This window comes from Hoplias malabaricus, chromosome 2, assembly GCF_029633855.1.
Source record: "Hoplias malabaricus isolate fHopMal1 chromosome 2, fHopMal1.hap1, whole genome shotgun sequence".
Lineage (NCBI taxonomy): Eukaryota > Metazoa > Chordata > Actinopteri > Characiformes > Erythrinidae > Hoplias > Hoplias malabaricus.
This window is the reverse complement of record NC_089801.1, coordinates 23793641-23808518: the sequence shown is the minus strand read 5'-3', so window position 1 is coordinate 23808518 and position 14878 is coordinate 23793641. Positions and strand designations below refer to the sequence as shown.

General features: G+C 37.5%; 1 protein-coding gene and 1 long non-coding RNA gene across 2 annotated transcripts in view; one reads left to right on the top strand and one right to left on the bottom strand.

Moving 5' to 3' along the window:
* Positions 1–200: 200 nt before the first annotated feature.
* Positions 201–11449, bottom strand: dhx33 (DEAH (Asp-Glu-Ala-His) box polypeptide 33). Its single transcript, XM_066660203.1, has 12 exons — positions 11077–11449; positions 9344–9504; positions 8877–9104; positions 8613–8783; positions 7757–7942; positions 7080–7191; positions 5629–5788; positions 5117–5205; positions 4743–4870; positions 4050–4253; positions 3836–3922; positions 201–3312 (listed from the first exon to the last, which is right to left on the bottom strand). Exons 1-12 carry the CDS (start codon positions 11288–11290, stop codon positions 3004–3006), a joined length of 2049 nt encoding a protein of 682 aa, XP_066516300.1. The 5' UTR covers positions 11291–11449; the 3' UTR covers positions 201–3003.
* The window catches only part of LOC136686427 (uncharacterized), a 65814-nt gene continuing 61950 nt past the window's right edge, over positions 11015–14878 (top strand). Inside the window, exons 1-2 of the long non-coding RNA XR_010800318.1 lie at positions 11015–11134; positions 11225–11385. This is a non-coding gene — a long non-coding RNA (uncharacterized lncRNA). The remainder of the gene's footprint in view (positions 11135–11224; positions 11386–14878) is intronic.

The window sequence follows — 14878 nt, the reverse complement described above, 5'->3', positions numbered from 1 at the left end:
CATTTGCAATTTTTAGAAATCAAAACCATATATTAATGCCTGTAAACTCTGATCCCCGTGACTGCTTAGCAAAAAAGTATAACTTCTTTCTGGAACATTTCACACATTGCCCCAACATTTTTCCACAAGAAGCAGAAATAAGAACAATGCAATGTTTGTTATTTTTATTTAAAACAAGATGAGGCACCTTGTAGCAAATCAAAGCAAAGTAAAACAATCTTTTAAATGCTCTGGCCTTACCGAATGGCCCATTAATCCCTGCCAAAAGAAAAAAAAAAAAAAAAAAAAAAAAAAAAAAAAGCAACCAACCAACCAACCTCACAGGAACCATGTTCCTTATATAAACATCATGTGGAAAATCCCATTTTAACCAAACAGGACACATGAACTATTTAGCCAGAAACTGACATCAAATGCCTAAATTACACACTACATTCATAATGTAGCTGGTTATGACTGAATGCATGTTTATTTGGTAGCTGTTTTTAGCACAGTTTATCCCTCTCCATATCCAAGAGAAAGAAACTAAATAAATAATAATTGTAAAAAAAAAAAAGAATTAATTTAAGCATATTCGGATACTTTGGATGCAGGGATTATTTTGAAACTATATATTAAGCCAAAGCAGAATTCACAAAATTTATAAAGCTGAAGTAAAAATCTCCTACAGGATTTTATTTCAATCGCTCGGTACCTTGAATTCACCTCGAAACAGCCTCAGAGGTATCAGGATGGCGGAAACTAAATCTTCTAAAAGGATTTTACTTTCTGGGCTGGAATTTGCCATTTCTGTCTTACTATAGGTAAGACGTCTGCACTTTGTACATGCACTAGGCTTTTATAAAAGTCCCTAAAACTAAACTTAATTTATTTGTGGGTACAATAAGTGTACCATAGAAACCTGAGTGATCATATTTTGTTATGTAATCATGCATAGCATAGCAATATAGAAATACTTCATTGTGATATCTAGTGATCTGCTGCAACACGTGGAACATAAATGATGTAAAACACAAGTGTCTGGATGCAAGTAGTACAAAAATACTACAGAAATGCATGCATAGCTAATCAAGGGTGATGCTGATTATAACTGCTTATGTGTCACATTCAGGCAATCATAACCTAGAGCAAAGCCAGTTGCAGAACTACAACACTAAGCCATTGAAATCCAAGTGGAGATTTCTGTTGAACATACACTATCTCTCTAAGCTTGTAGACACCACTATTAATAATTAATTTATCTACTTCAAAAGTGCACCCAAGTGTACTTTACTTTATATGCAACCTGTATAATCCCTATAGAAAAGCATGAAACAATGACATAGGGCATCAACTAATTAGCCCAAGGAATACATGCAATGCCAAGTGTTGGCTAGAGGAGAATGAAGCCAGCCAGCATTGGGCTGTGGAGCAAATTAACTGCTTTCCCTGGAGTGAATGATCTGCATCAATATATCTGGGAAGATTTGGGAAGTCTTTTGTGATCCAGTACTAATCATCCATCAGTACTCCTCCACTCTTGAAATGAGGGATTTAATGGTTATAATACCATTAAAGACGATGTTCACAATTAAAAAACACGTATAAAATTCAGAATATGTTTTCTCACCATTTGCTAGCTCTCCACTCTGAGTGCTTGAGCCCAGTATAAAACAAGCTGTCTCAGTCCAGTATGCTAGGCTCTCTCTCTCTCTCTGCTCATGGCACAGAAAAGGTATCTGTCATTCTTTTACACATAAGAGAGATCTCCAAACATTCAGAAGCATGAACCAAGATAAAGACATTGCTCTATTCCTGCATAATATAGACTTAAGGTGGAAATATCTCCATTTTCAGGAGACAGCTAATGGCATTATCGAAAGTGATACAAAACTAATCAATTCAAATTACAAATGAGTTTCTGTGGTAGTTCAAACTGTGAGTAAAAACTTACAGAAACTTCAGCCACGTACAAAGAACAGTCGTTTTTCTTCTCAAATATACAGTTCCACCTTAAAAGATGCAGAGCTTACGAACGTAAACAAACTGTATTTCCACACAACTTTAAAAGTCCCCTTTAAATCCCACACTGCAAGAATGGAGGAGAAAGTGTTATGCCACCCTTTAATATTAGAAGAAATATTGGATGAGGGGGTGTCCACAAACTTGTCATCATATAGTGTAAGCTCAAATTCCCATTTGGTGTTCCTTAAGCAGCTGAGACTGCAAACTAACACACCACCCTGGATACACGATAGAATCATTTTCTGAAGCATATAAAGCACTTGCAGCCTCTTCTTCCCACTTGCACAAAATTTGCCTGCTAAACTGAGAGGCAAATCACATTGGTCCATTAAACAACGATTAAACATTGCGGTTAATATAGAGATATTCTAATTATCCAGCTGTGGTCTATAACAGACAATGTTTCAATGTCAGTATTATACAGTCTCATAAAAGCAGCATGGCCTGAATTATAAGACACAAAATAGCTGCGTGCCATTCCATCCGTATTCATGTATGGCAAATAGGCTGTTGTGAATAAGTCATAGCAGTAAGGCCTTTACTACGACAAGCATTCAAGTCATTCAAGTTATGAGTGAAAGACAGTCAAAGGTGTTTTCCAAGAGGGATCAAGGTCCAGGTTCCATATTCTGAACGCTGATCTTAACTGGTAAATAGGCAAATCGTGTCCTGAAATGGCACAGCTACCGAGGTTGTTAAGGAAAACGTGCACACATTGACGAAACAAGCTCCTCTAATGTGCATCCACTTAAAACCTACACTGTCAGTAGAGTAAACAGGCATGACATCATAAGATTCCTCATCAGGTAGAAAGGACTCCTCGTTTCAAAAAGAGCTTCAAAAATATACTCTAGTGGGAGCCTGCATCCTATTCCTAATATTCCTAATATGGGCATGACATTGTCTACAGAAATACATGTTGGTCTTTAACGTCATCATGAATGTTCTTCTGAAGCCCGAGGCAGCAGCACGAGCGCCCCCTGTCGGCCTCCAGAAGCATTAGCTCTTGGTGATGCGCAGTTTACGGCGGAAATACTCAGGAGCAGACTCCTGCAGCCAGTCAGCGTCCACTAGGCATAGATCCCTCATATAGCAGCGGGACGTGTGCAGTAGCTCATTGAAGACCACGTAGGCTGGCTTGGCCTGGAACAGGACAGAGGATGGGTGGATGGAAACAGGCTGGTGGGTGTCCAGGGCCACGTAGCTGCCATCTGGCTGCAGTTCAGCCGCGTTAGTGAACATGCCATGAGCCAGGCAACGGCGCACCTTCACAAGCTCTGACTGAGCAGACTCCAGGTTCAGCCCCAGCTGCAAAAAACAGCGCCGGTTAGGTTTTACTTTATATGTCACTAAATAAAATAAATATATATTGCCATACAAGTGTTGATGATTATGTGGATTGGTAGAGCTGTATCAGGCATCTTCTTCTTAAAGGCAGCTTAGCAAAGATGAAAAGAATTCAATAAGTTGATATTTTTTGTGCCATAACTTGGCAATACTCATTTATTTTAGTTATTACAATGTGCTGCAACATCCTGGTGATATGTCCAGTTCCACAGAGAAATGTGTCAGCATGTCGGATTTGAGCATTTTTTTGTTTTCTATCTCTATTAGACCTGACTTTTTTTTTTTTTTTTTTTTTTAAATCTGAAGATTTTTAAAAAGACTGAGTTTTAAAGTGAGCTCAAAGAAATTTAAACTTCATTTTTGGAGGAAATATTTATATTACAGGTCATGATGTTGCAAAATGGTAAAAAAAAAAAACCTTTGTGATCATGTTATTCAGTTTGTAAAGTTTTGTTTCAGAAAGCAGTGAACATGCAAGCAATACCTTAATGCATATGTCTCTCAGCTGAGCTCGGACCTCAGCCACCAGGCCCATGTTCCTGCTGTTTACAAAATTCTCTCTACACCACTCCTGTTGAAACAGTCAAAACCAATAAATAATGTTTAATCTTAAAACACACTAAAATTAAGAAAAATGTTTCAAGTTATATATAAAACCTAATAACAAATATTAGATATAGATAGAAATAAACTCTTACCTTATTCCCACCGACTTTCTTAAAAGCTCTGTATATATTGAGGAGAGTCATGTGGTCTCCTTCGCTGGAGATGAATTTCTTGCGCACGGCAAGTACCTCATCTCTGCGAGCAGGAGGATTGTACAGCACAGAGTCCACAGAGAGCAATGAGATGATGGTCAGAACTTCCTCTGTGCAGGAGAACTCTGGAGAGATCAGGATCGTCTGTACACCAAGGGCGAAAGCAACGGTCAGTGTTATATCATGTTTGGAAATGTTCTCATCATATTTATGGTCTTCTCTATGGTCTTTCTGTAACTACTGTACAAAAGTTTGAGGTTCACAATAAAATGTATCCTTGTTAAATTATTTTAGATGTATTAGCTATCATTAATCCATGTGTGCATTTATATGAATGAATCCTGATAGCCAACAGCTGCCCTTCCTTTGAAGAGAGTTGGTTTTTAACAAAGTATGGATAAGTAATCCCTGCTGAAAAGCATTCTGGGTTCTGCTGTGTGACATTACAGACAATAGCAAAAGAAAGATATATGTCACTCAAAGCATTTGAATAGTGCCCCTTTTCAAAGTATATGTGGATGAGTATTATCTGATTGGATGAAAGCTACAGCATATTAAATTTGACAGACGTTTATTTAAAACTATTTAAATGAGAAATCATTCTCCATGGAACACCACAACAAGCCATATTACCTTTGCAAAGCGGGGCTCCAATGGGAAACAGGCCATTTTCTTGCCCAGAGGAGTAAGAGCGACCTGGTCATCTTTCCTCTCTACAGCCCCTAAAAGATCCAGCTGCTCTACTGCCATTCGCATTGACTCTGTGCAATCACAATCACAAGCCAGGGTTATGCTCCCAGTCCATAAGCACCAGTGTTTCTGTGTCCTACACTGTTCCTAAACTATGATACTTTCATGCACATTATTAATATCTTAATACAGGAGATGTGGAACTATAATCCTAGTGGTTTCACTGTGTGCCAAGTGTTCATAGGTGTGAACATGTCCTGTTTAATTCACATTAAATTCCCACATGAAGGACATATGTGATCACTTCAGACTCTTACCAGGCGAAGGCTTGGACATGAAATCAAAGTTCAGCACATCAGGAACACCCAGAGCCAGCAGCTGTAGTATAACGCCAGCCAAGTTACATCTATTAAAATCATTAAGAACACATTATAATCAAACCAGTCATAACTACAGACCATTACATGCTTAACAGCAACCACTTTCAGTTCACTCATAAAATCACAACTGCCTCAAATTTGAAATAAATATTAAAAACAAAAAAGAGTAATTATATTTTTCATGTAAAAATAACTGCGACATTGGCATTATTTGTTAGCTAATTGTTCCAGTGAATTTAAACAAATACTTTTAAGCTGTATTGTGTATTTAAATATTTATTTTAATATTTGGATCATTCTCCCAGTTTTAATCTTTGCCGAGTCTAAGCCTCAGTCAAACTACGTAATCCAAGCTGTGAAGACAAAGGCTAGCCCCACACACTTGGAGGAGAACGTCAACAACCATTATATAAGTAATCCATTTAAAAATTGTAATCTGTATAAAATACCGTTGTATTTCCGGTACTGTCATGTTGGAAAAGTTGTCAAACTCCTGCTCTGTATAAAGTCGGTAGCAGAAGCCTGAGTTTTCTCTGCCCGCTCTTCCTGCCCGCTGCCACGCCTGAGCTTTGGATACACGCTGAACTGCCAACACTTCCAAACCACTGTCTGTCAAACACACAACAAAAGCACAATATCATCATTATCAGCATCACTGATGATTGTTTACATGTATCTGCTAAAATTTACAAGAAAAACTCTTTGAGAATTATAGCAAACATAGCATGGAATATTACATTTACATAGAGTAACCACTGAAGGAACAAGAGTATAAATAAAAATCTTGATTTGGGAGCATAGCAGTAGTTTAGGTTTAGTACAAAACTAAGATTAAAAAAATTAAATATTAACAAATAAAAGGTTACAAATTTAGTGACCAAGCCGTTCAAAATAGTCGCTAAACATTTTGGCAACTGATGTCTGAGAGGGCAAAGTTATTGATATTTGATGAAGGCTTATCTTCACAGAAGGTACAATGGATGTTGACCAAAGGAGACATCTTTCTTACAAGACAAACCGACAGCCAAAACATTTGGCTTTAAGTATTTCTCATAAAAATGTATCAATTTTGCTGTTAACTAAATATAGTCCTGAGATCACTGAACTATATATTTTTAAAATACCTTCTATCAATGAATAATACAATATCTTTTCAAAGTCCTGTTGTAAATGATAAGAATTTATTCTCCTTTTTCCCAATTTGCATTTGAGGAAAGATCTGGGAGCTTAGGGCCCATTTTGTGTAGTAGTCAAGGGGTATAATATATTCTACAAGTCATGTATCCATATCATACACCATACTTTCAAAACTTTACAGGCACCCGCTATAATGACTGAATGTGGTTAATTTAGGGTGAGCCCCTTGTGGGCATTCATGTACATGTACAATCTCCATAAAACTGCAAGAAATTAATAATGACATCCGTAAACAGCTGCACTCAAATTTAAAGTCACCATAATCAATACAAATGGAGACCCCTACTGTGGGATACATTTAGAATGGACTTGGTGTGGTTTTTGATCCAAAGCTAATTATGCAACATCAGCACCAAAGCTTACGAATATTCTCCGAATTAAATAAAATCTAAAATCCAACATTTAATGTAAATCTTTCCAGGAAGAGTAAAGCTTGCTAATCAAGCAAAGGGGGAAAAACATTACCTACTAATCAATGCAGCGTCATTAGGAAATGTTTGACGAGGTAGTACACAAACTTTTGGCCTTATAGTGTATTTACGATAATGCATTAACATAAAGTAATCAATGATATCTGACTAAGTCCTGGAGGTAAAAAGGAACATCTTGGTTAAGGAGTTATTTTTCATCTGCTGTCATCATAACAGAGCCCCTATCTCTTGTAGCTTTTTTTACATTGTGAATTTTGTGTCTGGGATGTTACCTGGATTATATCTCTTGGCTTTCACCATTCCTGTGTCTATGACGTATTTGATGCCAGAGATAGTTATGGATGTCTCTGCAATGTTGGTTGAGAGAATGACTTTCCTGCAACCCTTGACACAGAGAAAGAGCAGTAATAAACACATTAACTATATAAACTATGAAAACTTTGTAAATGGAAGATTCAGTGGTTTTCTGCAATGATTCTTCTTCATGTAATGATAAAGCCATTATATTGACACTTAGTGGCCTGGATGCATCAGAGATTCATTAATAAAGGTGTTTTATACATGGCCACCCGCCTCTGTGGAGTCCACTATGTAGTATAAACTGGTTTCATTCATGGAACAGAGACTAGAGAAATTAACATACCTCTTTCATAAATAGTGCTTGAAATACATAGGTGGTACATATTGTTAGGTTTTCTTGAATTTTGTAGAAGTCCATGATTACATGGTCCATTAATGACTGATTTCCATTATAACAGTATAACAAATAAAATTTTCCAAACATGTTTTGCAACTGACACACGATGTGGTGTGGATAGTTGGTTGATGTACAGAACTAAAGGCAAGAATCTAAAACAAAGCTTCAAGCAATATTCCACATAGCACCATTCACTCTTTCACATTCACAAAAGCAGTCTGCAAGTTTCCAACACTGCAATGCTATAAATACCTTGGGCGCAGGCTGAAAGACTCTGAGCTGCTGAGCAGGAGGTAGTGATGCGTACAAAGGGATGACTATCATTGGTCCACAGGTGTCTGGCAGGTGCTTGGCAATGTCACGACAAGTACGAGCCAGAGCTTCGATCTCCTCCTGACCCGTCATAAACACCAGAATATCATGAGAGGGAGGGGCTTCCTGCAAAGTGGAAAAAAATGATTGTTTTTAATTATTTTTAACATTTGTCCTCGTTGACTTTGATTCTCAGTTTTCAAACTAAATATGGGCAACAATTCAAAGAATTTCTTTTTTTTTTAAATTCAATTATTAAAAATTAAAGCCAGATATTTTGTCTCTTTTTTAAATGTCTTTGTACATTCCAAGCCTTTAAAAACAAATACTACCTATATCTAATGGCCTTTCTCTGACAAAATAACTACTAGGACACTATAATGAGGACTGAATGTGCAAAGTTAGTAAAATTAAATCAGCAGCAGCTTAAACAGAACCAATACATCATCAGTTTACAATGTTACAAATTTGGTTGCCTCATACTTAAAATATACATATTTTTAACCACCGCTGACACATTTGCCCTATTATAGCAAATCACTATTTAAGGCATTCCGCTCACACAAATGAATTAAAACTTTTGGAAAGACAGATATCAGTATTTAAAAAAAATAAATAAATGCAAACTATTAATAAAAATAAAAATAACTGTGGGTGACCAGCTCCCCCCCCCCCCCTCTCTAGAACTAGCTATTTAATAAGCCTTCACTTAGCTGAATAAATACCATTAGTGTAGGATTTGTGTGATATGTTCAATTGGTAATTGGTAACTTCATCCAGAGCTCTGAGAACTAACCTGGTGGATTTGAAATATGGAGACCAATGCTGCCTGCAGATAATCAGACTGGGGCTGCTTGGTGTAGTAGATCTGAATGGGGTGCTGTCTACCCTCCAGGTACAGCACAGGGGATTTGTTGAAGTAATGAGAAAAGAGATCCACATCCATGGTGGCAGACATCACAAGGACCTGAGGGTCAAATAGTCAAAGAATTAATTAAATTGGTGCTACAATATATTGGAGGGTTCCAAATGCATGAGTTACCCTATGAGAGCTCTTCACCTTAAGAGGAATTTTATTCAGCTCTTTGCGTTTTCGCTGGGCACTCTTCACTACACCGAAGAGGACATCCGTGTGAATGGTCCGTTCATGAGCCTCGTCCAGGATTACCACAGTGTAGCGCAACAGTAGAGGGTCTCCTATTGCTTCTCTCAGCAGCATGCCATCAGTCATGAACTTGATCTTGGTCTCGGAGGATGTCACATCTTCAAATCGCACTGTGTAACCCACCTGAGAAACAATGGATATCATGGAAAGATAAACATTAAGAAGTCATTGTACACAACAGTGACAAAGTTACCTAGTAGAAAATATGATCTCAAACCACTTTTAGTTCTGACTAAAGTGATTTTTCAAACTAAATTCTAAAACAAATCTTCCACCTTGAAATAGCATGTTATGAGAACACCTCTGGGTATGTTCACCAGCTGTGTATTTGTAGATATATATATATGCTCAGTAAAACTCACCAGTTTTCCCAGTGTAGTGTTCTTCTCCTGAGCCACTCTTCCTGCCAAAGAGATGGCAGCCACACGGCGAGGCTGAGTGACAGCAACAAGACCCTGTCGACCAATTCCAGCTTCATACAGGTACTGAGGAATCTGCGTGGTTTTCCCAGAACCAGTCTCTCCTGTAGAGCAAATAAGTCCATACAGCTTGATGAAGCCATGAGCCTGAAGAGTTACATCCGAGCAAACCACACATTCTTTTTTTAAAATGCTGAATGATTAAATACTTAAGACTTAAAAATTTATTCTGAGCTTTCTGAATGTGCACAGTAGACAACTACTCACAGTGATAGTTATAGGAACCAGGCATCTGGAAACTGTTTCACCTCACAGAACGTAACTATACTAAATGGTTATAAATACATTATTATACTGCATTAGCCTAATTATTTTTTTTGTTGTTGTTGTTGCTGTTGGCTGTATTTGAGAAGTAAAAGGGGTAACAAAACAAGTCAGCTGAGATGGTGATAGCCATCAGTATACTATTTCCATTTAGACAATAAAAAGTAATATTTAAAGGCCCACTCCACTGAAAAATCAAGATCTTTAACTTGTCAGTGTGTTATTTATGCTAGAAGAGGTATCTGAAACAAACAGTCAAAATTATAGCTGAAGATTTCCACTTTGAAAACAAAGGCAATGTTTCATAAAACAGCCTCAAAGTGATAGTAATATCATCATCATCTTGAGTTTCTAAAACACACATTGTTTATTAAGTAAATCTCTTCTTGAGGATCTGGCTGCTTCATTTAAAAACAACAGAATAATGAAAGGAAATGACAATGTGTTAAAAGCAAAGATAATTTTGCTACAACAATATTTAAAGATTGCAATAATAAAATAATGCAATATGTCAAAGCTACAACTTAAGTTCGACTTCTGGTTCAGATCTGTACATTTATTCTCAGGGAACTCTCCTGTGGAGAGAGAAAATACAATCTATCTGAATAACGAATGGGAATGTTCAGCTAATGCCTCACAAGATCCTAATAGGGTAAATATAAATGTTTAAATCTTTGGAGCCAAACATTTCACAAAATCAATTCACAAATATTAACACCTGACAAGAACTACATTTCTATGTTTTATTTAGGCGCTTTTCGAATGATCCATTCCACTTTAAATGTTGCAGAAAGGATATATATAAACAAACGACACAGCTGTTTAGCGTGCTATTCGAATATGCCGGACACCTTAAAGTGTGCAGCACTTTCCTATCAACTGAAAACACTTCTGAAATTGGGGGGTTAACCGACCATTCCACCTTAAATGATGTGGCGATTGTACAACACATCCTAAGTTTGGTTCTTGTTCCAAACGTCCAGTCCACCTTAAATATTACAACATTTATATTCAGTTATATATTTAATTGAAGTTTTAATACATTTAAAATTTTTAAATAATTTCTAGACGGGACAAGGGCACAGAACTACGGAGCCCTGCTCGGGACATCTCGACATCCCTTCTGATTAGATTAAGTCGTGGGAAAGTGCTAGTGATATCGCTTTTTAAATACACATTACTATTTAAATATATTGTTCGCACGCTTTAATGTATTTAGAAGGGGTGTCACAAGCAGAGCTCAATACTAAACTGTAAGTGATGCACTATTTAAGGTGGAACGGAAAACTGGAAGAGGATCCTGTAACGTTGTTAACTTGGGCGGTGTTGTTTCCATGGTGCGGTTTTCTCACCGATGATGACGGCGTTTTGAAGATGTGTGATTTGGGAGATTAGCTGAGATCTGCTCTGGTAGATGGGCAGCTGTTTTCTCTGCGAGCTTAAGGGCGTCTGGGTGTTTTCCTTCCGCGGCAGCAGCATTGATGGTTTGTTCTTGTGCAGGCGGAGGGACAGAGGGCAGTCCGCCTTAAACTTCTTCGCCGGAGGAGGGTCAGGGTCGCGGGGCATGATCTGCGGAAAGAGCCGAGCCAAAGGAACCCGTCCTTCATAAACCCGGTCTCTGAGTTTACCAAAAGCGAGAAGAAAGAAAGAAAGAAAGAAAAGTAAGTGAAAGTCCGAGAGAGTCGCGCTGCGGCTGTTTACCTTCAACGAACACGTGGCTCACGCTTTAACGTCGCGAGGAATTGACGTAAGTTTTCCATCTCTCCCAAAACCAAACGCGAGTCAAGAATCGAATCTTTTAGAATCGACTCCGTAAGATCCAAAATTAACACTTTAACACAATTCCGTGCAATTTCTAAAATATGGTCACGAAGCAACTAATGAATACATTTGTGTAAAACAGACTGTTATGTTGTTGTGTTAATCACTAGATATTCATGGTTTTACGTTCTTGTATTTTTAAAATAAACAAAAAGCAACCTGATCTAGATATAAGCGGTTACAGAAAACGAATGAACGAATGAATGAATGAAAAATACTGAATATACAGGAATATAGTTTTTTTGTAGAACAGTAGAACTACAACAACTCTGGGTGGTAGTAAAGAATCAGTAACTTTAACTTAATGATCCAGTTTGTAGGTGCAGAAGAAGCAGTGGCCACGAGGCGGCGCCAAACACCGTGTTTTTGCAGTTAATTTAAAAAACCTTTTTCATGGTATAATTCATTCATTCGTTCGTTTGTTCATCCATTCATTATTCTTTAACACCTTCACCCAGATTAGAGCCACTGTGGGTCCAGAGCCTGTTTGGCACAAGAACAGGGTGCCACAGCAGGGCATGACACACACACGCACACACACGCACATGTAGAGAGTTTCATACCTAGCCAAGTCACCTACATATATTCTTGGAATGTCTTTCGACACTGTGAAACCCTATTCTTATCATGGTATATATATAATTATTGCTATGAATGATTCATTCAATATGTCAAAATTTGTAGTCTTGACCACATACATTCATATGTTAAAGAGGAATTAATTTGAAAAACATAAATCACTTTACAGTACAGTAGCTGATAATTTATGTTTGTGTGTGTGTGTGTTTCTCTACCTGTTTTTAATGGTGAGGGTTTATGTACAGCATTTTGGTCAATGTTTGTGTTTTTAAATATGACTTATAGATACATTTTACTCACTTAAATACTATAATACATACTAATATGGGGATCTGGATCTCCCACCAACCCACACACTGTGAAATAAACAACTCTGCCGGTTTTGTGTGATCTGCCTAAGAATGAAGACATGGGATAAAACTAAAGTACTTGATATATTCTAGAATCTCTCTTGGGTAGCAAGCACTTCAGAGCTGTCCCGCCTCCTGTTCTGAGTCTTTTCAATCTCAGTGCTGGACCCCCAATTTTAGAGAGTGAAAGTACAAGATGAGGTTAAACAAAGTAAAGGCAATGAAAGGCAAGTTTTTTTTTTTTTATCAGACAACTTTCATTCACAAGGGTAATTCAAAGGGATTTACAGAATAAAAAGAAACATTATAAAGCAGTTAAATTAAGAGGAAGAGTAAATCACAGTAAAGGAATTTAAATCGCATTATAAAAAGTATTCAAACTATTCAAATTATATATATATATAAAAACTGCCATCCCATAATAAAAGGTGAAGAGTATTATAAACTAAGTTGTAAACCTGCTCAAAGGGGAATGCTTTAAGTCTTGATTACAAAAATATATAATGTTGGGGCTCTTCTAATGTTCTCAGTCAGCTGGTTCCATTTAAGGCATAGTAGTTAAACGCTGCTTCTTCTTCCAGTTCCTAAAGATCTGAGAGTTCTGCTTGGCTCACATATCTGTAGCAGATCTGATTAATACATGGGTTCGACACCATTAAAACATTTAAAGACACTAAACTGAGATCTGTGTTTTTTAATACGCCAAGGTTTTGAGCTAGTTCTTTAGATATGAGGTACGCAGCCAATCTATGTCTCTCATTGCTGTTCCCAAACAGAATAATCTTTATTCAACTGCAGATAGATGTGTCCCATCAATTAGTGATGTGTTCAAGGCAATTAAACAATGACCAGTCATTTGGAGACAAGGCCAAGTAAGTCTGAGTATCATCTGCATAGCTGTGATAGGACAGGCCATAGTCTTGTAGAATCTGGCCTAGAGAACGCAAGCATAAATTAGATATAAGAGGACCAAGAATAGAACCCTGGGGGACACCACAGGTCACTGGCATATTTTCATAAACATTATTTTCTATTTATACAAATTAGTTCCTGTCTTGCAGGTATGAACCAAACCACTTCAGGCTGTTCCTGAGAGTGCAACCCAGTTTGAATTTCTGTCTGTTTTCATCTGTTTTTACAACAGATGTTGTCACAAAGCAGCTTCACAGAGTTCCAGTAAAGACAAAGTTTTAACATGAAATGTAAAAATGTAAAGAATGTATAATTCCCCCAGGTGAGCAAGCCACAGACGACAGGGGCAAGGAAAATCTCCCTCAGCGCTCAGGAAGAAACCTTGGGAGAAACCAATGTTTACACAGGGGACCTATCATCAGACACCAGTCATCACCAGTCATCAGAGATAGAAGAGTTTGTGTCAAGAAAAGGATTATAAAGGACTGCACAGCTACACTTTTCATGAGTAAATTGTGCACTACACCATGTGAACGATCCAACTCTGTTGATGATTTGCTGAATAGTTTTAATACAAAAATTGTCAGTGTAATGGATGAGATTGCGCCAGTTAAAATGAAGGCCTTGTCTTGCAAACAGAAAGCACCATGGAGAAATGCTTCTGTTGTTCAAATCCAAAAGAGGGAGTGTCGCAAGGCAGAACGCAGATGGCGTAAAACAAGTCTTCATATTCACAAAGAAATCTACAAAGATAGGCTACGTCAATACAACGCGACAATATGCAAAACACGACAATCCTATTTCTCTAGTATCATCAACAATAACACTAACAACAGCAAAATCCTCTTCACCGTGGTCGACAGACTTACTAACTCACCCACACCAATGGCCCCTGAATTAGTATCAACTGAGAGATGTAATGAGTTTGCATTCTTTTTTAACACTAAAATCCAGAATATCAGACAAGCGATTAGTACATCTATATCCAACAATGAGTCTGTACCCTCTCCATCACCTCATAAAAACTCCTTAGTTAAAATGTCAGAGTTCAGTACTGTTGATAGTAATATTTTAACTGACACAGTTAATCATCTCAAATCATCCACTTGCAGTCTTGACACACTACCAACCAATTTTTTTAAAGAGTGTGTTTCACACTATAGCACCAGACATACTCCACATTGTAAACACCTCACTCATGTCGGGGGTTTTTCCGAGCTCACTAAAAACTGCAGTTGTAAAGCCTCTTCTAAAAAAGAAAAATTTAGAATCTTCTCTGATAAGTAACTACAGGCCAATTTCTAATCTACCGTTCATGGGCAAAATCATTGAGAAAATAGTTTTCAGGCAAATCACTGGTTTCTTGTCCATAAACAGTAGCCTAGACAAATTCCAGTCCGGGTTCCGGTCTAATCACAGCACTGAGACTGCTCTAATCAAGGTAATTAATGACATCCGCTTAAATACAGAGGCTGGAAAGGTATCTCTTCTA